Genomic DNA, 24,156 nt, shown 5'->3' on the forward strand with positions numbered 1-24,156 from the left:
AAATTCCGATCTAATATGACAATCTCAGCTGAGATCAAGAGCGTAAACAAACAAAAACAATACTGAGGGTGAAAAGTCCATTTCAGTAAAATGCGTGAGAAATGTGCAAGGTTAAGTCATTCTGCGGGCTTTATTCCTTAAAGAACGGATGTTTTATTATCGCTGTGGTGCATTTGGTAAAAATACGAACAAAACAAAATAAAAACCGGAGTGCGGATGTCGGTAATCCGAATGGATGTTTCAGGTCGTGTCGTTCGCAACTTTTCTGTTAACTACGGCAGTACTTATGGAAAACGTGCCCGAATTACTGACGGATGATCATACAGGTACTGCTGGTGATTAGTGACGTGCGATACCAATCGATATGAGTAAAATGTCGAGTATTTTCTTTCGATACCAAGTAATTTTGGTATCGAATATTGTCAGATACAAGTACTGTATCGAATACTTTTTGTAGTCGGAAAATATACTCAAATAGATTTTTCGTCGAGTGTTGAAGTAATATTGAATTGCTATTTACCGTTGGAAACTTACCTTTCGTCAAAGTGGGAGTTGACTAGTTACTGTTACGAGCGCCTACTAGCGGCATATCTCAACACAGTTAATCTAGATTTTTAATTGGTGGTTGGGAACTTTGCTGACAATTCTGGTAACTAATAATTCTTTCCCGCATCCGTTGCACCTCGCACTTTCAATTTCAGAATTTCTTATAAAATGTTTTTGTCTTCAAGTCCCTAAAGTATGTTCGCCTTCCGTCTCGTAAGTAGATTCCTAATCATGTCTCCTCCCAAAACTAAGGCATGGGTTATTTTACTAAGAAAATTGAAACGTCGTCATCTTGTAAACTGTGCGGGAATACGTCTATAATTTAGTCAAACATTTGAAAACCAAACACCCGTTGATCAATTTTCTCAAAACTCCATAACGATGAAATTGAAATATCAATTATGTTGAAATGTGTTGGCAGCTTTTCCATGTTCTTACCTACGTACCCACTGTATGAAAAAATACTTGAAAAACCTCCAATTTCTTGATTATTTTAACGCACGAGCGTATTTTAACCAAAGTTCACAATAGTAAGTTGATCATTTATGAGTAAACGAAAAAGTACTCATATTAGTAAGTACTCGTTAGTATCGAATAATTCCTGTCGATACTTGAGTAGTATCGAATAAATATTTCGATATTAGTTTCGAGTACTGGTATCGAATATTTTAGGGTATCGCGCGTCACTACTGGTGATGGAGTTATGATGAGTTGTCACTTTATAAAATCTCTTCTCAAAATTTCGACTGAAGAACATTTACCACGTGGTCCGACGGTTTTTACGTGCCTTTAGACAAACATTTTTTTCTTTTATCATTTCTCTTTAAATTCGTTGAGATTATAAAGGAAGAAAAATATTTCAATATGGATCAATAAGACTCAGTGATTAAAAAGAAAACTTGTTAGAACGCCATTATTTTTCTTCAGTTTTGTCATTACTAAGAAAATGACTTTTTAAGACCCATTTATCTTAAAATTTCTAAATTTGGAGAGAAAATTACAAGTGCAACTACGATGTTTTCGTTTCAAGCCAAAACGTTCCGTTTCAAATTTCATAATTGCTGCATTTTATGAGACTAACGAACAATTAATCTGGTTCCGGCATGCTACTAAAATCTTGACTTATTATTGTCTTTCAACTCGCTAAAAATAATGAAAACCTATAAAATATAAAATTTAACTAACTACTATGTACGCACATCCGTGTGCAGAATCGAGCTTAGATAAATCATTTATCAGTTTAACTAACTACTCGAGAAGGGTTTGAAAACACGTAAAAATGAATTAATGAAACATAATTAAAGATAATCTTTTAATGACTGAACGTTATGATTTAAAAATGTTTTTGGTACAAAAGTGCACAATTTTTTTTAAGTCTAAATTGTTACGCATGAGGTTTTACATCTTACATGTTTTTATCATAAATATAACCAAAGAAATATTCAGTACATATTCTTTAATGTTCCCTATTTGTTTCAGCGGAAGACGTACTCATTACAATGCTGATATTCTCATCAATATTTCACACATGCGACTTGGCTATGCACATCATTTTCCTGTTTAGCATAATGGCGGTAACTATCCTTCACGAACAAAATTCGGGGTTTTCGAAAGCCCCAGATTTATTTTAGAACAATTTCTTTTAATTGTCCAAACACTTGACTGTTTTCCATTGTTTTTCATAGGTCTGTGTTTTTTCAGCATGCAAAACTATTTTTTCAATTTTATCTAATATACGCTATAGTGGTTTTGATAGCAACTATTGTGCGTTGTTGTGCCTCGGCGGCTTTTTTTTATTCATCGATTTTAGCAACTATACCACACACCGGTGAGTGATTCGCAATCGCAATAAAGCCAACCTTCGTTTTTAAAAGCCATTCTGTGTTTCAGCCATAAGGTTCTATTGTTTTCTCGTCACATATAGCTACTATGTTTACCAGTTTTCACACGATTCCGATGACGAAGAAGATGATGAAGAAGAAGGCGCCGCCGCATCAACCCCCGCTCCGGCATCAACCCCCGCCCCCGCATCAACCCCCGCCCCCGCTTAAGTTATTAAACATTAAAAATCTAATCATCACCTTGTAATTTGTAAACATACCCTAAAATGTATGAAACAGCGTGACAATCTTTTCATCCAACTAGATGTTGATTGTCGGTGCCCCTTCCTTCTACGAAAGATGGTATTTCGAATATGGTATTGGCATTTTAGATCCATAGTATCAATAATTCAGGGTATTTCAATACTGTTCAAGTATCTATGCCATTCTTTCGACTTTACAATATCGATATTTTTCTTTCGATACATCGTCAGATCGTTTCAAACATTAACAAAATGAAATTCGAATTTTTAGTTTCTTCTCGTTCCTTCGGATTACTAATTATTCAGCCAAACGCTTCACGCTTTGATGAACGAAACATTCAAGAATGAAGAAGCAAAAGCTGGTTCTGTCAAGTTTTTTCCTCTAAAAACTCATCGTGGCATCAAGGGAGATTGGATTTCCACGATAAATATGCAAGAAGGTAAACAAGCGTCTATATTTCAATTCAAGAATTAACTCCAGATATTATTTTAACACTTGATTAAATAAATACTTAAAAAACACATAATTCATGTGGGAATAACCAATGATGACGTGACCAGAGGTGGGGACGAGACAACGACAGAGAAGAATCAAGTTATAAAAAGTTAAGACGAGTTGAGTCGGTGTGTTAATGTGAAAATAAAAATAAGTTTAAAAAGAATAGTCACTGTGTTTTCTTCCAAAGCCCACATTCATTATTAGTTATTTTAAATTTATTTTTTAAAGCTTCAGATCCGCATGAAAATTTTAGTTCAAACAGCGATCATATACCGCGAAGATTCTTGGTTCAACTCACGCAAAATCTATAACGCCATTTAGCGTACCAAATTTTCCAACGAAATGGAAGCACGCCAAACTATGATACCTAAACCGTAAAAACCACCACACGGCCCTGAAAGCTCTCAGCCGTTTAGCCTTCTACCATATTTTCCAAAATATTTGAAAGTCTTGTGCTCTCTAAATTGATGCCATATTTAAGTGGTGCGATAGCCGATACGCGATAGCCCAGAAGGAATGTCAAAGGCGTTCTATTCTACTATTTTTAGACTGAAGACAAATCATCGCCTATGGGGTGGCTACAAGAAGAGAATCGGTTTGGCATCGTCTCCGAACTGTCCCACTTGCGATTGCCCTTCAAATCCTTCCCACATAATTTTTGAATGTCCAGAATACAAAAATGAAAGAGACAAACTGCTAAAAAATCTGAGCAAAGTCCCAAACATTTACAAACCAATAAGCTTAGAATCTGTCCTAATAAGCAACAATCCATCAGCTTTCAACATAATCTATGGATTTCTAAAGTCGATAAACGTTTCTTTTTGATTATCTTCAACCATGAATATTTAGAAGATGAGAAGATGATGGAGCTGAATGAGTGGGTGCGGTCGCACGGCGGGGACCTGGTCCTGGTGGGCCGATCCCGCTCGACAGTAAAATGAAAATAGAAAGCGTCATGGGTAATATGCCAGCGAAAAAAAAAAAAAAAAAAAAAAAAAAAAAAAGTGTGATTCCAAATTTCCAATTGGATTTCCTATCAATAACTTCATACAGAAATGAAAGACACCCTCGACTCCTAAAGTAAAAGGTATGCCAAGGATTTTTTCCTGGACAACGAAAAAGAGTCCGTACCTGTGTGGCACCCGACTCCTATAAATACGAAAACCACACTTCTGCCTGTCACGTATTATCGAATAGTCCAATCCATTATTACAAATCGGATATTCCATGTAAGATGCAACGATGCACGATCAATAAACTCAAAGATGAAGGCGTTCTGGCACAGGGTAGTGTATGGGGTCCAATCTAGAGAAAAATGAAAAGAATGAAAGGGGTGGAGTGAGGGGGTTGTTCAATTTTTAAAAAAAGATAGTTCCTTCTCACAGTTAGTTGAGTCCATACTTCATGTTTTTAATTTTTTTATCCAGTATACATTGTTTTTTTTATAAATGATAAATTTAACTTCACTAATTTCGTGGTCTGCTTGACCAATTAATATATTACAATTAATTAAGATTAAAAATGGCAAAAAGGAGGGAAAATTCAAAAGGTGGTGTTCAGATGGGAAGTTGGTGTCCGAGTGGATCGAGATCACGATAGCTCAAGTGGTAGAGCAGCGACGTATCAAGCCGAAGATCGTGGGTTCGAATCCCGCTCGTGCCATTGACTTTTTTATGTCAACTAAAAACCTTAATTAATTGTAAGATAAATTTAACTTTTGATTACGTATCATAATTCAATTTGTCCCATTCTACTGGAGACAATAATGAAGCAAGACTTATGTGTACAAGATATTGATAAAAACGTTTTGTATCTTTATGACTCTACAATTAATGTAATTCATTATTTAATATGGTGTTTTGGCATTTACGTTGTAAGAGAGCTTAACAGTTCTTAATAGTTAATTTAGCAAAAACGAATTTTGGGGTTAGGTTTAATTTCAAACATTGAGAATTGAACCAGATTGATTTGTTGATTTTTGAGCAAGAAAGACTTAATTTTTAATAAATTTTTAAAAATTCTTGCTTTCTGGCTTATTTTAAGTAAGACGAGGTAGTATTACTAATTACGTTATAATCCCTTACTCCTTTGACTAACAAATAAATAGAAATTATAAAAGGTGAAGTGAGTGTGTTGTTCAATCTTTTTAAAAATATAGTTCCTACGCACAGTTAGTATTGATAAAAACGTTTTGTATCTTTATGACTGTACAATTTATGTAATTCATTATTTAATATAGTTTTTTGGCATTTACGTTGTAAGAGAGTTGAACAGTTCTTAATAGTTAATTTAGCAAGGACGAATTTTGGGGTTAGGTTTAATTTCAAACATTGAGAATTGAACCAGATTGATTTGTTGATTTTTGAGCAAGAAAGACTTAATTTTTAATAAATTTTTAAAAATTCTTGCTTTCTGGCTTATTTTAAGTAAGACGAGGTAGTATTATTAATTGCATTATAATCCATTAATGCTTTGACTAACAAATTATTAGAAATGATAAAATGTCGTGTGGGTGTGTTGTTCAATCTTTTTAAAAATATAGTTCCTACTCACAGTTAGTCTGTGTTTGAATTGTTTTTTTAGTCTTACTAACTGTGAGTGGGAACTATCTTTTTATAAAGATTACTTCCTGATCTTTGTCCACGAGCCTTCCTTCCGCGGTATATTGGGTCGGCCCAACACTCCGGGCTTTCAAGCTTGAAGCTTTCAACTTGTTTGCAAAAATTCATGATTTGATCCAACTAACATGATCATGTCGCTATTCTCTCTTTCTTCTCTCTTTTATGATTTTCCTTTATACCTAATTCTCTTCTTCATTCATATTCAACTAAGTAAATATCAAACAAATTTTGTTTATTAATTATTGTTTATCGCATTATGTTTTGTAACCTTTTTGTTATTTAATTATTTTATATTTTTCTACACACTGTAAAGGGGTCAAACACTACTGTGAAATTTTTTGTATAATATTTCTATTTCTATTTAAGTTGATGGATAGGAGAAAAATTGTCTGTTCCACAATAGCGAGGAATCCTCTGTGTGGAAAAGACAATTTACTTCCTACCCATCAATTTATTATGGAGTTCCACAAAATCAGAATGGACAATATCAAAAAATTATTCTATTTAATTAGATATTCTTTTCTATATTGTACATTGTATTTAAAGAAAAAACGAATCTTACAAAAAAAAACTATACGTGTGGTAAACATTTAACATTTCACTGCAGGGTCCTTTCCAGAATATGGCCAGTGCCGTTTTTGCGGAAATTCGATATGACGACGATTGGCGACATGGGTGGCCCGGGGCTGGCTTTTCAATTTCGTCCATGACCAGTGGCGGAAGCGTTTAACCTTAATGTCCGAGTTCCACGTAGTTTAAGGTGCTTTTTTTATTGTATCCGGCAAATTGTAAAGGATTGATTCTTCGTCAGGAAACCGAAGAAAAAATAAAAATAATTGGCCGCTCATGCCGTGCGAATTTAGTAACTATCCTGGCTGCCGTTTTCCATATATAAATGAAATATAAGGTATACGGCTTTATGTATTGATAAATTCAATGAGTAATCACCTAGGAGGTCATTAGTTGAATCTGGATCATAGGAATCATCACCCTACTTAAAGTAGCCATACGCGGTTGATACGCCGTCACTTTCACCTAAGCCCACGTATGTGTCCGCTAAACACCACAGTATTGCATGTTTTTGGCTCCATATAAAAAGTGGGTCGTAATGCCACCCGATGTGAGAATTGTGCTAATCTATAGGTCCCTTGATCCGAATTTTGGAGAAAACAAGAATGGTCTTCAGGTTACTTTTTTAAATGTAGTAGATGTATTCTGTCTTACAGTATCGCGAGATTGAGTGTATTTATAAGCGCGAATGTGTATTGTAGTATGACCAATGGTAAAACAATGATTACCCCGTAAACACTGAAAAATTGTTCGTAGGATGATAGAGGAAAGTCCAACAAGGAATCTATACTGGGTGACCTTTTTATATGGCCCGGTTGGATTTCTCTTGAACCAATGCAGCTTTCAAAAAACAAACAATACGTGTTTAATATTTAGTCTAGTATCAAATATTTACCCTTTTTTGGGGAGGGGGAATTGTACAGGGTACATCAGGCCCAATTCAACTTAAAAATTTCAAAAACGACCCTATACATCCTGAGAGAACGTTTTAAGGATTTTTTACTCTGAAAACAATGGTGCAATCGGATTTTAAATTGATCAAAAAATGCCAAATTTATGGAAAAAAGTTTGAAAAAACACATTTCGTTTGTTTCGTTGTTAATTCCAATAATTTGTTATTTCACTAAAATAAACATTACTGTTTGTTAAATTCACTAATTTCGTGGTCCGCTTGACCAATTAAACATTACAATTAATTAAGGTTTTTAATTGAGATGAAAAAAAGTTAATGGCACGAGAGGGATTCGAACCCACGACCTTCGGCTTGATACGGCTTGATGAAAAGGAGGGAAAACTCATAAGGTGGGGTTGAGATGGGGAGTTGATGTCCGAATGGATCGAGGTCACGATAGCTCAGGTGGTAGAGCAGCGGCGTATCAAGCCGAAGGTCGTGGGTTCGAAACCCTCTCGTGCCATTAACTTTTTTTCATCTCAACTAAAAACCTTAATTAATTACTGTTTGTCATTACTTTACTGGTTACATTGTGTTATTATTTGTCAAATTCACATTTTGAGTGCAAATCTTAAATCATAGAAGTAAATAAATTGTACAATAGTATCTACTCGTTACATTCAGTATTCCATTCCAAATGAACCGAAGAGCACATTTTTCCGATCAGCAGCGAATTGATATGTACGACTACATTTTGGTAGTCCTGGTAATGCGCGCAATCGAATTGTACTGCCAGAAATTTCCTTATCGCACCAGAGTAAACCACTATATTTATTCATATGATTGCAATATGAAGAGGCACGGATCAGTTGCTGTTCCATCACCAAGAAACCCGCAGCGTAATTTCGACGAGGAGCTGAATATTTTACTGTATCCATTACAGTTAGTGATCCGATTGAACAATTAACATTTTTCAATTAATTAATCTATTTATGCAAGGTTTTGGTTGAAATGAAAAAACTAGCGTCACGAGCGGGATTCGAACCCATGACCTTCGGCTCAAAACGCCGCTGCTATAACATTTGAGCTATCATGACACTAACTTCCCATCTCAACTTCACCTCTCGAATTTTCCCTCCTTTTTGCCATTTTTCAAATGCCGTGTAATCTATTTGATTCTCGGCGAATCCCGCTCGTAACACTGACTTTTTTATGTCGACCAATACCTTTCATAAATATTAATTAACTGAAAAATTTCACTGTATGTTCGCTAAAATCCAAATTCCTCTGTCCAGAAGGGTTTTAGGTTTTTCAAAAAATAAAATTAGAGATGTACTCCGCACATTCAATTTTAAGCCGTATCGTCCTCATCTTGTCCAAGACTTCGGGATTATGACAGGGGTCTAACGTTCACTGCACAAATGTCGATTTGGGAGGCTGAAGAAAACTTTCTCCCATACATCCTATGAACTGATGAAATCAAGTTCACCTCTAATGGCATACTAAACCGTTGGAATTTTCGAACGTGGGCAGAGGAAATTCCGAAAATTTTGTACTCTTGTCGTCATCAGTTGGTACATAGTATCAACGTTTGGTGTGGACTTCTCGTAAATAAATTAATTGGGCCTAATTTCTACGGAAATAATTTAAATGGTGTTCAGTTCTTCAATTTTTTGAGGAAAGTTTTACCAACACTACTAGATGGCGTTCCTCTGCAACAACGACAATGAATGATACTCCAGCCAGCATGATGTATACCCCGCACACAATTTCAGGTGAGACGTTATTTGAACCTTCACTTCCGGGATAGGTGGACATGACCTCATGGCCCGATGGCCTTGAAAATTCAAAATCACTCGATAAATTGTGACCGACTATATATATCGGACATTGAGAATACTCTTCTTGGAACACTTTTACTACGTCTCCAGGGTAATTACCACCGTAAAACGACTTCACCCGCAGCACCTCGTCAATCAAGTACATTGTATTGAACCGAAACAACGAAAGATGAATACGAAAGTAACACGTGGTAGACAGAGATACGTTCGGGATGATTCTGTTTAAACAAACACCCTTACCGTGTCAATCTTTTTGGAATTTACTAACCAATTTCAAACTGTAGCGCTGAAAAATAAAACACCTTTACACATTGCATGGCCGTTTCAACGCAACGTATTTTTTGATGTTGCGACGAAAAATGATATACAGAAGCATATTAGCAAAGTGACCTAAAATCTGACCTGATAGGATAATCCCTGCCTGCTTAGTTTTCACCGTTAGGCAGACGATCCGATGATTGTTTTGGTAATCTTCCATCGCTCCCTCCGAATGCGTAAAATATGGAATATGACTAAGGGCGATTAGCCAGAATCCCCTGGGAATCGGTCCGCGATTCTGCCGAGGAGCTTTTGTGGGTAGCTAGCTCCCCCCGATTCCCATAGGCTTTGTTCCATCCCCTAATGATCGAAAACGCATATTTACCGTGTAGAACAATGACGACCCCCTCTCGTCTGGGGTAAACACTGTAATCAATATCAACAATGACCCATTATGGCTATACACTTTCTTTCCGGGGCCCCCCTTCGCGAACAATTGGCGACGAGGGTTTCGTCACAAAGCGTTCTCCAGCACGCGACTCTCCATAACATAAACAACTACAAAAGCTTCATTAATATGTATCTAATAAATTGGGCTACAAGATTTTTTTTACATGGCAACATGTCGAGCGTATTACAACAACAACGTATTGCAGGGGTTGGGAAATCGTTTTTAATTTCGCTGGGGTGATCATTTCATTAAAAGACTTAGCATGTCAAAACGTAATTAAGCTGGTATTCACAAATCAGGAAAAAATTATTAGGAAAATGCCCAAAATTTATATTTGTAGTATTTTTTTATTTACAAATTATTCCTTTTTGTCTGAGATAATTTAACTAAGGTGTAGCCTTCTATTTTTGCAAGCACAATACTATTGTAATTTATTTTTATATTAATTCTATTAATTTCAAATAAATATTTCATTTTTTTAAACTATTTTGTCCTTATATATTAGAATCACACACCAATAATTTATTAAATAAACAAAAATGAGGTGTTTACTTTTATGGCATGAAAAAAAATAAAAACGACAACTCTTTTTTGTTATGTACCGATTCGCTCAGTGCGGTCCAGAAGCTTAGGAGAAGAGCCTCCGTGGACCCCTTAATAAACAAGATAAAAGAACAGTTAAAAGGGATGGATGCAGTTGGGAAGAAGGTCGTGTGGGCATGGGTTCCCAGCCACATATGGATAGCCGGGAATGAAGAAGCAGACAGGGCGGCCAAGGGAGCCGCTGGAAAGCCCCTCGACGCTTCCCAACCTATACGCCCAGAGGACTTAAAACTACTAATGTCAAACTCAGTAAAAAAAGAATGGGAAAACCGCTGGGTTCGAAGAAATAGAATTAACCCTGCCAAACTGTGGCAGGTTAAGAAAGAAGTCGGTCCCTGGTACACGGAAAACGGTTTGAAAAGGGAAAAGGCCATACTGACAAGACTACGCATAGGTCATACAAAAATAACGCACGGGCACCTTCTGACCGGAAAGCGACCGTTATGTAAGGATAGAATAACGGTAGAGCACCTCTTCAAGTGCAGAAGGCTTGATGTATATAGACAATATTTTGGCATATCGTCGGACCTGTGAGTACTCTTGAGGCACGGCAGCGGGCACAGATCGCTGTTCCGGTACTTCAGGGCTATAGGGATTTTTAAACGTATGTAGTTTTATGTGTTTGTGTTGTGTCTGTGTTTGACTTTATGTTAATTTATTGGAATAAACGTAATTTATTAGCATGAAAGGAAAGGGTGATTTAACCCCGCCCCGAGGAATATCGAGTACTCTGGGGTGAGTGTGTGACGTCTGGAGAGTAAAAGTAAGTTATTAGCGAGAGTGGAAAGAGTTCAACCCCGCCCCGAGGAATATCGAGTACTCTGGGGGAGTGAAAGTGACCAGACCTCTATGTTCCTATCGAGTGTTGTGTTTGTGTTAATTTATTGTAATGAATGTAATTTATTAGCGTGAAAGGAAGGGGTTGCTTATAACCCCGCCCCGAGGAATATCGAGTACTCTGGGGGAATGAATGTGACCAGACTTTTTTTTGTGTGTGTGTTTTGGACTTTGCCCTACAGACATTCAGTCAATGTCAATTAATTGGTGACAACGCCAATCGACCCGGGCCACCTCCAAAGGGCACTACCCCATACACCCGCTTCTCATTCAGGTTTACATCTAATTTCGGTAGCATTAGGGGGATGTGGATAAAAACCGTACTTGGCAACAGAGGCCCCTGGAAAAGTCCACATCCTCCCCACTTCCCAGGGACCAATTGCCCTTTGCATGTGGAGTACCCCCCCCCCGGAGACAACCCGAGACAGCCGACCCAGCACCTCCAGAATGACCCAGGTTCCTCACCTGCCAATCAACCAACTGATAAATAAATAGTTATTAATAATCCATACAAATGTACCAATATCCAGACATTGTATGTTTTGTTTTAATGCTGTATTTGACAACCTGAGGTACAAACGAGAGACTAGCATTCTAGAATATCAACGTAGTATATATCTGAAATCAGAGAGTCAGTAACTAGATCGAGACAGCTCAAATGGCTGCAGTTTAAAACAAAATATGCGCGAAAGAAAAGAAAAAGATGGAAAACACGCAGAGGGCCGGCGATGACCTCAGCTGTTTGTCGGCCCATAAACTTCCCACTTATATATACTTGTATGGCTGTTATTATAAGTGAATGGAAATGTTGGTTATTTTCTGATATTTCATATTCCAGAAATACATATATTGGTTCCATGTTCAATGGTCATTATCAAAAGATACAACATTGATTAGATTATATTAATTTCGATTAAAATTGCAAGAGGTTCCAAACTGCACCCTTTAATTCCCCCTATCTTAGTATTGAGTCAACTATGCACCCAGATCACATTGAATTGTAGGTAAAATAACAAATACATACACAAAACATAATAAATAAAACATAATAGTTTAGCTAGCAGTTTCTCTCTACCCCATAGAACTCTATAGTCCTCGGGGTAATTGGGGGTTAATCAAGAATACTCAATATTCCTCAGAGGATTTAGAGACATATTGATTCACACAAATGTACAAACCTGCATACAATTTAAATATTTATGGACCTGAAATATTGCATAATCCTGCTGCCTTATGTTTATGTTATAACATATATAATATATATATTGGAGAGTTTTGAAAAATGGCGCTAGCCTGAAAGAGGGCGAGAGAGAATAGATAGTTTTCGCGGGGGAAAAAACCTCTTGGATGTAAAAAAGGATTTTTTCTCTCTTCTCTCCTGGGTCGACCACGGGAATACGGGCATTTGATTTTTAGTCTTTCCTAAATTTAAAAATTAATATTTCACATCTCAGCTGAGTGTGGATTATGATTAGAGTTTTGTATCATAATTTTTATTGTTTGTTAATTAATGTATATATGTTTTTTTTTTTTTTTTTTTTTCTTAATTTGATGTAACACTTTGTACATTTCAAACAACTCCTGATATTGCCAATATTTAGTTCAATTGTGAGATTTTTCCATGTGGTCTGTAGGGAGATGAACCTATGATTTGAATGATACGAATCATTTTTGTCTGCCTATTCGCTTTGGAGTGCCAGGTACATTTTTTTGTTTTATTTTATTTATTACAAACACAAGCTTAGAAACCTAATAACATAGAAAAACAGGTAAACACAAAATATTATTAAAATAAAGTTAATAAATAAAAATATAAGAACACTCATATATAAGTGTATATAAAAATGCATAACTATGACTAGATACAAGTTTGAAGTGGCATTTCAATTTTTTTTTTTAATTTTTGTACTTTTATAAAAGAAATAATCTATGCAAATGGAGTTAGATTGTCTATGAACTCTGTTGATGGGAGAATGAAAAGTATAATTTTTCCTACTGTAGGCTACGATTTGAATGTTTCTGGCGTTATGAAATGGAATGTTAAAGTTAATTATTTTGAGGAGTTCTGGACAGTTTATCTGATTATTTAATAATTTATGGAGAAATATAATATAATTTTTTTACATCTGGTTTCAAGTGTGTCTATATTCAAGCATTTAGAATTTTTGAATAATTTGCAGCAAAATTTTGAAATAAAACCCAATGTATATATCTGAGAAAGCTATACTCAACACATACAAGAATGGTTTTATATACTGATAATGCGGTAACCAAACTATATAAGAGAATTCAGTGATTTATTGCACTTTTAACAGCTGAATATTCTGAAAAAAGAATTATAAATTTGAGAAGTTTTATAGCATTAACAGTTAAACTAAAATTTGGTTTTGAGAACATTAGCTGTTGGTCAAACAAGACGCTGAGGTTTTTAATAGTTCTTTATTAATTGAGGGTGTGTCGTTGCTATAATTAATGCACCTTGAGAAGCAGACATGGACACGTTTTATAGTATTAAGATTTAAATATTATTTTAACATCAGGAATCAAGATAATTTAAATTGTTTTGTAGGATCAGTAAGAGAAGAAACAGGTTTAAAGATTTTTAGTTCATCAGCAAAGAGAAGTAAATTTATGTCATTAAGCACAGAATAAATGTCATTTATAAAAACAAGAAACAAAAGATGCCCTAAGCAAGAGGCCTGTGGAACTCCCGAAGTAACTGTAAATTTGAAAGAGTCAGAAAAATTAACTTTAACTATTTGGAATATATTTTCCAGATAAGAGTGAAACCAACAGAGAAGACTACCATAAAAACTATATGCCTCCAACTTTGTAATCAAAATATCATGATGGACAGAGTCAAATGCTTTTGCTAAGTCTGTGTGAATTGAATCAACATAACAATGTTTATCAACTGCATCTATAATGTTTATGATAGATTAAAAGATAAGTGGATGCTGACTTATTTTTATCAAAACCAGGTTGTCGCAGAATAACAATTTGTGACGCAAGTGGATATATCTTATTATAAATAATAGATTCAAATACTGTCACTATTGGGCCAATGATATTGATGTAAGTTTTGTCATTTGACTTATTACCGCTCTTATAAATAAGTATTACACAGCTAACCTTTCAAATATCTGGCATAAATTGTATTCTAAATGACAAGTTATATAACCAAGTTATCGGCTGAGTAGCTCTGATTGCACTATAATTTGGAAAATGAGCAGGTACTCTATCATACCCCAAAGGAGTTTTTGGTTTAGTATTAATAAGTTTATTATAAACACCAGACTCCTGTTCTAACCAAGTTTCACTAGAAAAATGAGTTTCTTCCATTGAGAGAGAATTGTTTATTTAAGTATTATTACTTCAATGAGCATATTGAAAATTTGTTTGTTACTCTAAAAACAAACCCCAAAAAGATTTTATTCTAACAAACAGAATGTACTTTTGGGCCAAAACTGTGTATGTGTCCAACATGCCGAGAAAGGTTGGTCGATGTGTCCCACTCTAATTGTAGTATGCAATTCCTTGGCTCTATACAGAGTGTGTGCAGGAATGTCACCCAATCTAAGAATTGTGCTTGAGCATGGCATTGAGCATCTGAGTCTCCTGCTCCAATTCTTGGAGGAAACAGGACTGTTCTATTGTGTATAGTAGTAATAGTTGTGTATACCTAGTTTGTGTTGAGAGTGAATGTATTTATTAGCGTGAATGTGTGATGTGAAAGGGTTGATGGAATATCAAACCCCATTGACCCTCAATTAGGTTAGTTGTTTAATATGTGTAAATGGTAATGGAGGAATAGCAAGTATTCCATCATCCCTACTTGAATGAATAGTATGTAAACACTGAACATGGGATAGTTTGGAACTGCATGCATTGCGTGCTGAATTGGCTTAGCTGTTTACAGCACCCAACACTAGGTGGCTGGACGGGTAAGACTGAATCCTTTGTCTTACTCACAGTTTGTTGTTTTCAACATTCCGCATTTCAAGCTTAAAGCACATCATCAGGTTGAAAGAGTTACAAACATGTCTCTTGCCATTAATCGTAAGAGTGAACCCTCTGTTCCAATACCAATGCAATGTCCCAATGGTTTTAATTAAGATTTGAGCCTATATAAATCCAAATCCAGAATGTACTGTTTTTCTCTCTTATAGTACCCCTAATAAGAGGGAATTTATTTACCAGAAGCTTCATGGGACATATTACATGTGTTTTCGAATCAATACGACATATAATTACACATGATTGATACATTTCACTTTTTTCTTCTTTTTTTTTAAATTTTGTAGTACATTCCAACTACCTTCAGGTAGGTAACATGTAACAATGAGCAAGGATATATATACAAAATTAAAAGCAAGAGTGGAGGAAAATACTCATTGGTATCACTCCAATGATACTAAAATGTTTTCTGTTTAATACCTTTGTCATTATCACTTTTACTAAAAAAATGATTCATGTGATGAAGCCATCATATTGAAGTGGACAAATATGGGTACTTGGAAATTCAGGAGTTGTATTGTATTAAAAAATGATAGGGGTGGCTATTCTTCCACCTTATTGCATAACCTACAAATCCTATATATCCATGTTATGTAGATATTTTCTCAGATGCCAGTGAACAGTATACATATTGTCCTATTACTCCTCTCTAACTTGTATCAGTTAATTTCCCCACCTTGGTAAGGGTTGTTTTAGTTTGATAACCGTACTGTGACTAGCACCTCTAGAATTTATTCAATTCTCCTTTTGTCATTTTTTAGATGATTCTGTGATGGAGGATTCTGTTTGTTTTTGTTATCCCAAAGAATAGATTCTAGGCCTATATATGGTCTTGCAGTGCCTCCTCTGTATCTGATTTTTCATTACCCAAAATTCCCTTGGTTCCTAGCACCCAAGATATCATCAGGTTATTTTGTTCCCAAGATTTTGAGATTTTGGATGCATTTACTGACCAATTTTGATGTGATGTCCTTTATTATATGAGTCAGGTCATCTGAGGACCATCTATCAACAGTGCTCTTGATATCTGAGAGCTTTTCTTCTGATTCACCATATAACCAATACTGAGTTGGGTTAGGACGATTCTTCTTCAGAGGTATCGATTCTTCAAGGGCCAACTACCAATGTTCCATGCACACACTTGAATAACCCAGTCCTCTAACACTACCACCATTTCTTTACTACATTCTTTATTGCTCATTTAGTGTCAGCTGGTCAGATTGCGATAGTAAGATCTTTCACTGTATCATCTGCATGTTCTTTGTCTTCCAGCTTGACATTTCAGGTACCCATACAACTACTAGTTTTTTTAAGAAGCTCCAACTCAGCCTATCTTTCAAACAAAAGCTTGAAGAAAGGATTTACCAAGAATCTGTCCCTTAGAACTTATAACGCACTTACATTTTTTATTATTATGCATATCTATCGTAGAAAAAAATAGCAATAAAAATATAATCAATTTATGATAATATTGTTTTATGGTAAACATTTTATTTCTCTTGTGAGTTGGGAAAAGGTTAGGTCTGAACAAACAAACAAAAAACATTAATACAGTTAAACCGACACCATTTTATTTCCATAACTTTTACACACAAAGAAATTGAATCAAATGCATACAAAGTCAATGTGTCGCTGCTATTGTATAAAAAAACAAAAAACACATTCTACATTCAGAATAACAATATTTTACCATATACATCTCCTATATAAACTTTAATTAAACACAATCAATAAAAATAAGTTAACATATATAAAATTGTTATTTTAATGATATAAAATTAAAGGTAATAAATTGGAAAAAGTTTACATTAATATAATAATAAAACATTCCATTGTTTAACTTTTATGGCTAAAGTACCTTAATGGTGTATTCTATCATAGGATAGTCACTATACAAATAGAAATCTGGTAAATTCTTTCTAACAATATAACAAGTACAATATATGGTTAACCATAGCATCACTTTTATACAATAATAATTAAACTTGGCAGTGCCAGAATCTATAGTTATATTAATTTTTAAAAAAGCAATGCATTAGTTTTGTATAGTAAAATTAAAATAATCTAATAAATGAAACATAAATTTAAATAATATTTTATAAAAATTGCATTAATATATTTATACGGAAATACTATATTTATAAAATTAATGTATAATCATGATATATATACAATGTACAAATTGCAATGTTGTATTTTCATTTATAGTTTTGTCTTTTTAAATAAATATTTCTATGTATGTTCCAACAAAGTAAATCTTAATTAATTAAAATTCGTCCAATTTTCTTATTTTGCCAAGGTAAAAATTATTTAGAGATGTTTCTAAAAAAATACCATCAAAATTAATTGGACAGCTTAAATCTTAAATTCAAGACTATTTACAGGAAAACACCCAAAGGTTTGACTCTCAAATCAGTCCCATTCGCTGACGAACATTGTCCTAGGTGTGGGTGGAATATAGCCGCGTGTAGGAATTGGTAACCTGCCATAGATATGGTTGTAAGGTGAATCAATAAACTCAGAATCTGAAAGAAAAAAATAAAGAAAATAAATGAAAAAACTTGGAACTAATTTGAAACATTTGAGACATGGAAAACATCTTTGATAGTCTGTTGTATTTTCATCATCAAATTAGTTATCACATTTAACCCTATCGGAAAATATCTGTGCTTATTTGCAGGGCCTCAAACACAATTTTTTAGTTTATTTTAATGATATACAATATTATCTGCATCCATTAGTAAGTAAGCAATGTATGAAAGCTGAATAACAGTGTGTCTTTTTTCAAACACTTTCTTCAAATAATTGAGGATTCTAAGAATGAAGAAGAAAAAATTCTAAGGTGTTTATTTTGTTCTGTGATCTTTCACTATGATGTTATAACCAATGAGTATAGTAGAATAATATTATTGGACTTAACGACCTAAAGCATTGTCACTCCTACATCATTGACCCTTGTGTCTTACCTCAGGGGTTCACCTACCCTATTTTACGGCTAGGTCACTAATATCTAACTTAAGCCAGATGTCCAGGAGATCATCTCTTCCCAACCAACAGGGTGTTTGACAGCTATCTCATTTTAGCTCTCAACTATAATCTAGCCTAAAACTAACTAACTCGTACAGTCGCACAAATAAATACATTCACATTGTATTGTTCATGTTCATTGTACTCTGATTAGTCGGTAGAATACTCGATATTCCTCCATCAACACACAGTATTAATAATTTAATCTAAATTAGGGTCAATGATGTATTTTTGTAAATATTCAGCCATCAATCCTAAAAACACAAGCTGCTGGAGGGGCGATGGTGACGCTATATTTCATCATCAGCTCCTCACCCTCACACTGATAAAATATATGCACCCAAACAAAACACATAAATCACATATAAAATAAAAAACCACGTCCTTAAAAGTGGAACAGGTGACCCAGAAACTTGATGTTGTGCCAGAGAACGATTTTCAAATTCGATGACAAATATTAATGTAATATTATTTTATAATAACATTATTATTCTACAATCATTGGTTATAAAATTTTAACGCACATTAATTAATTTGTTTATTTATTTATTAAAAAACTAATGGGTGCTAATTTTGCCTCAGCTCATGATTTTGTATACAAGAAAAGGTTTGGTAATAAAATATGTAATTTTTTATAGTATTTTGATTTACTTTTGCTATTCTGCACAAATAACGTATAATTTTGCGTTAACTGAAGTCGATGAAACGGATTGCACCAGATCAATAATAAATTTTCGCCCGGCAAAATTGTTCAAAGTTACCTTACAAAATATGTACTCGTAAAAACAAAAACCCAGACAATTTCATCGTGAAAAATATTGTGTGGTATTGCTTTTACCCATTCCGCTGTCGTAGCTGCGAGCGTGCCACATGACGGGATGAGGTTGGTGATGGTGGATGTGGTGAAGGCCGAGGTGGGCGCCCGGAGGACCTGGCGGAAGGACGTAACGTCCTCCTGGGGGCGGCACCATCTTTCCGTTGTCTTTGCCGTTCTTGCTCTTGACGAAATTGGGCACTCTGGCTCTAAGACCGCAATAATAAGGATCGTCTGAAAACCGAGAACAATTAGTCTGTTGAATGCTGAATAATTGTCGCGTGGGCTTGCGCGTTTTTTATTCTGGGTCTGCAACTCTGACTTGAAATTTTATTACAGTCAGAAGATAATTCGAACCATCTTTACAGACCGTAGAACATTTTATTAGTTATTCTTCTCGTACCGTGTTTGTTGGAATCTTTCGTCTTGTCCTTTCCTCTGGATGATGGGAAGTTCGCCTTTGTAACTAAGCTATTTTCGTCTTCTTCGATATCGTCATAGTCAGGCTGCAACAGTAAATTAACATAAAACATAAAAACCAATAAAAAGGTATAACTTTATTCAAAAGGATTATTAACACTTTATTCTCGCATTCTTATTCACTGTTAAATTGGTATGTTTTTTTTTTCAATGACATAGCCAAATTAATGTTTTTTTAACATTTTTTTCCAATTGCTACAAATTGTTGGATTTGCACAGGCTAACCGTGTCTGAAGGGATGACCCAATTGACAAATTTGCCACACTATCGAGATTTAAAAAAAATAGAAACGGTTAACCGCTAAAATGTTTGAGGTTTTTTGCCAATATTTAAGTTATGATCGGTAAGAACCATGTTGAGACAGAAAAATGTATAAACATCGCGTTTAATTTTAACGATTACTCAAGATAACCTGATTAGCACAAAACTCTAAGACAAAACAGACAGAATAGACTATAAATTGATTGTTGACACTTTATCGGGTCCGTCTATTCTCGCTGGTTTATGTGCCAAGTAAAGTGGTCTTGTGACGATCAGTTCAACATGTATACTCGATATATTTTACACAAAATAAATAAATAAAAAGTAATTAAATAAACTGAAGTTAATTTTATAAAGTATGTGTGTGTTTTTTAGGGACTCGTTGCTCAACAAGTTATAAAATATGTAAATGTAAGTTCGGTTGAAGTTTTTAAATTATTAGCTTATTTTATTTACAAAAAATAGTTTTTTTTATATTAACTATTAAATTTATTAAGCTATTATATGTTTTTAGCTGGTACAATTAACCAAAGTAATTACTTTTATTATTATGTACAGTCGATATCTCAAATGGTAGAAGCGCCTGGGTGGTAGTCGTGGGTTCGAGTCCCGCTCGTGACACTGATTTTTTTTTTTTGTGCACTCAATTATATTTTGTGTAATCTTTAAATTTATGTTGTTACGAATACAATTGAAAATTTGAAACGATCTGAATGTGCATATTGGTCATTTCCGGTTACCCTGGTTCGCATATGCTCCATTTTTATTTGTTGGCAAATATCAGCAAGATAGTGCCAGGATGATCTGGGTGATCATGCATCAGAATGCCCATGTGCAGTGCTCACACGAAATTCAATATTTCAAATGCTTAAGCAGGACGTTTTTGCGGAGTACGAAATTTTAACACATTGTTGGATTATTTTCCAGCTCAGCAGTTTAACCGTAACCACACAATTAAAACCGCTTTGTCGTAGGTTTATAACTTTTATGTAAACACTGATTTTACATAACAACAATAGGCAGACCAGGACAGAAACGACCAAACTACAACGTCTTTAAAGTTAGAATGTTAGATTAATAGTTAGTAAAAGTATAAATGAAGAAATCAAAAGAAAAGCCAACAGAATTCTTCCAAAATGACCAAAAAAACGACTGTCTTATGGGATTTTTTTATAGCCGAAGAAAGGCAACTTACGCCTCATCGTAGAAAGTCGATCTCTATGCAAATTCCAACGTGAAAGCACGCGAGTAGGCTCCATCGGAAAGTATGCAACCACTCACCTTGGGGATATGATGCGGGTAAGGGTTGTTGTCCCTTGGTGGCAGCTTGGGTGGCTTGTCGCTCCTCCTCTGTCCTTGATGAACGCTACCCCCGGAGCTGCCGGAGCTGGCACCGCCGTTGCTAGCGACCGAATAAGGATCCTCGTCGGGGACTGGGATACGTGGGCGATTCCTGATATCGACCGTGCTCCTCTTCACTGAAAATAACAAAAATTTATTTTAAAAACCAATCTGAAACTATCCTGGAAAGCTGTGTGCGGTAGCCCCATAATAGAGGTATAGCCCGGTAAGTTAATTAATTCTGGTATCCTTTGTGCTAGGCCCTTGTTCTCGCCGCCTTTGTTTTTCTTCTGGTCATTATTTGATAGCCGAAAGCCCTTCCGTACCCGGCGGACCACCAAACGCCCACGAATACCGCGGCACGCGATACAACCAACCTCGATTCTGCGCTATTACAGAACCATTTCGGATGATTAAAACGCAAACTGTGTACATTTATACAACCAATCAATTTGGATTAAACAGTTCGGTTGAGAAGAAAACATTGTCGAGCAGGTCCTATCAAAGCGTATTTACTTAAAATGAGAATTCATCAAAAATTGGATGGACTTACTCGCATGATTAAATTTTTACGAATTTGTAAAAATATTATTGAAATTTGTAGTGAAAAATTATTCCCCGAGACCCAAATTTGTGACCAATTTGTTAAAACCTATAAACAGGGGAGGTTTGCTATTCGTTCGAAAAGTTCGTCAGGTATTTCTAAACCTGCAAAAGCATCAATTTTTTTTTCAGGGACTGGAGGAGTTCCCTCCTGAGCACTGCAGCTGAGCCGTACAGCTTATTGTACTTTATCCCTGGCTCCATATTTTGGAGGAGGGCTCGCAACACAAATGTGAACTTGAGCCCCCGTTGTACCGGTGTTCTTCCATCGAAGAAACTCATTTTTGAAGGGGGTCGGGACCAAATTCAGGGTCGCTGAGATCCGATTCCGCCCCTTCCATTGATGAGTGCCGTGTCAATTTCTTTCAATTGCGGCCACCGGTCCCCTTAGGCGTCAGAAAAAGTCCAGAGGCGACGGTGGGGATCGAACCCACGACGGCGGGATCTACTAGCCGAGAGTCTGACGTCTTAACCACTCGGCTACCGCGGCCCCCCACATGAACCATAGTCAGATTCCCAACCCTTTCATAGATATGCAACATTTAATGTTTTCTACAACTATGTACTGTCATCATAAATCCACTGGAAGGTCTTTAACTATTCATTCTTGGGGAAAGCTAACAAAAAGCATTGCAAATGATCGTAAAATTTCCTTTAAGAAATTAGAAAACCCTTTTTGAACGTTCTACAATCGTTGAACTTTAACAACTTTATATGATCACCTTGTTCTGCTTGATAACTGGCAAACCAGCAAACAAATTTTCGTTGTATCCGGCATGCAGAGAAAATTTGACTGATTTGACCCATATGGAAGGTGATATTCCGCTCATTATAGAGGAACGTTAACAGTTATGAGAATTGACCTTCATCAATGCATCAAAATTTGGGTTTTCTCTTGTATATAATTGTTATAATTCAAGCCTTTTGCGTTAAATGGATGCAGTGTTAAAGGACCGATTATGATCGTCCTACTTAGGAAATGTGTTTAGGGTTGAGATAGGTCGAAAAACGTTTGTGATGATTAACGGCATGCAGAAAACAATTCATATAAACCAGAAACCTATCTTGGAAAAATTATCTCTTTCACAGACAAGATGTCTTGTGAAATAAATAAGCGCATTACCAAGCATGGAGAAAATACTGGACGTTGAAATTTATTTTTAAAAGTAACTGGCCTAGAGAGATAAAAACCCCGGCTTTCAACACATGTGTTTTGCCATGTATTACATATATAGCTTAATCACGGCCCATCTCTCAGAAACTCATCAGTATATTAAGAACAATCTAAAGGGCCATGCAAGGAGTATGTTGTCTACAAGTAGAAGACAGAAAATTAGAGATAAAGAAATACGGAAGCAAACAAACGTAATATAAGACGTAATAGAAACCGTCACGAAATTAAAATGGCAGTAGGCAGGTCATGTTGCGAGGCTTAGTGATGACAGATGTCCATCTGTCACGAAGAACTGATTGGATCCCATAGGACGGAACGCGAAAACAGGGTAGACAAGAGAAGATGAGTTGATCCAACACGCCGAGAAGCTCTGGGAAAACATCGCCAGAGACAAGAAGAAAAACTTGGAAGAGTACTTTGCCCTTAAATGGGCATAGTTTCCTCTTCCACCGAGAAAGGGAAGAAGTTAAAGAAAAAGAAGAGAAGATAATTTCAATAGTAGTTACAACCATACATCATTATAATATTATAAAAGAAAATTATTACGTACTAGAGGAAATAAAAAGGTTTATTTATTTATTATTAGGTTGAAAAATGATATGCTAACAAAGATGGAGGAGATTCTCGTGATTTACCTACATAATAGATGTTTAAATTATATACTTTTTTCTCATTTGAGATCGTATTTAAACTATTATGTCCGACCTTCTATAATGATTTATTTAATAAGTACAGAATTATTCTCATCTAGGATTCTTGGTCTATATTGTACAAGAATGGTTTTCCTAATCTTAGACTTTTCCTAGCAATTGGAGGGGAGTTGCAGAGGGTTCTATGTCTGTCTGATTTAGACATAGTCGACATTGGTCATGTTTTAATAGTCCCATTTTTAAGTGGTATTTTACTGGAGCGTGTTCTGTAAATATACATGTTTGTGATTTTAATTATATTCTGTTGAGTAGGATTTCCTCTTTCTATCATTGGGTTGTTTTAAGATTAGTCCTTTTAAGCAAAAGCGAGACCTTAGGAGCCACGTTCCCAGAATTTTTTTTGTTTGTTATACCCAAGATTCCAAATTTATTTTATAATGTGGCTATAATATAAGTCATAATATGAATTTGCATCTATGTGTTGTTCTGACCCTCACCTTTAAGCTAGTATATCTGCTGCCCAGTTCAATAACATTCCCTCACGACCTACCCATCTTAGGGACTAATTTGTAGATCTCTGTTTTGTAA

The 24,156-nt window shown here is 35.3% G+C and overlaps 2 protein-coding genes and 1 long non-coding RNA gene across 5 annotated transcripts in view; 2 read left to right on the forward strand and 1 right to left on the reverse strand.

The window, feature by feature from the left end:
• On the forward strand, positions 1–3,257 carry LOC106674359. The gene is made up of 5 exons (XM_014407005.2): positions 1–176; positions 245–326; positions 2,026–2,120; positions 2,248–2,374; positions 2,437–3,257. Exons 1-5 carry the CDS (start codon positions 102–104, stop codon positions 2,595–2,597), a joined length of 540 nt encoding a protein of 179 aa, XP_014262491.1. The 5' UTR covers positions 1–101; the 3' UTR covers positions 2,598–3,257.
• A 9,518-nt stretch (positions 3,258–12,775) lies between these two features.
• Positions 12,776–14,072, forward strand: LOC106674388. Its single transcript, XR_001341513.1, has 3 exons — positions 12,776–12,901; positions 13,771–13,916; positions 13,979–14,072. It is a non-coding gene; the product is annotated as an uncharacterized LOC106674388 (long non-coding RNA).
• Positions 14,073–17,342: 3,270 nt separating this feature from the next.
• Positions 17,343–24,156, reverse strand: part of LOC106660839 — a 251,418-nt gene continuing 244,604 nt past the window's right edge. For all 3 annotated transcript variants that reach the window (XM_014383817.2, XM_014383816.2, XM_014383818.2), the window contains 4 exons: positions 21,082–21,278; positions 19,463–19,565; positions 19,084–19,293; positions 17,343–17,743 (listed from right to left, as the gene is read on the reverse strand). In XM_014383817.2, the coding sequence (XP_014239303.1) occupies positions 17,631–17,743; positions 19,084–19,293; positions 19,463–19,565; positions 21,082–21,278 (623 nt within the window). In that variant the 3' untranslated portion in view covers positions 17,343–17,630. The remainder of the gene's footprint in view (positions 17,744–19,083; positions 19,294–19,462; positions 19,566–21,081; positions 21,279–24,156) is intronic.

This window comes from Cimex lectularius, unplaced genomic scaffold (genome assembly GCF_000648675.2).
Source record: "Cimex lectularius strain Harlan isolate CLEC.00 unplaced genomic scaffold, Clec_2.1 scaffold96, whole genome shotgun sequence".
In the NCBI taxonomy this organism is placed as follows: Eukaryota; Metazoa; Arthropoda; class Insecta; order Hemiptera; family Cimicidae; genus Cimex; species Cimex lectularius.

Excerpts from the sequence above, each read along its gene's own strand:
- LOC106674359 (XM_014407005.2), top strand. The coding sequence starts at position 102 with ATGTGCAAGGTTAAGTCATTCTGCGGGCTTTATTCCTTAAAGAACGGA. Across the intron at positions 2,121-2,247 it reads TCCTGTTTAGCATAATGGCG|CATGCAAAACTATTTTTTCA; the intron begins GTAACTATCCTT and ends GTGTTTTTTCAG. Across the intron at positions 2,375-2,436 it reads AGCAACTATACCACACACCG|CCATAAGGTTCTATTGTTTT; the intron begins GTGAGTGATTCG and ends TCTGTGTTTCAG.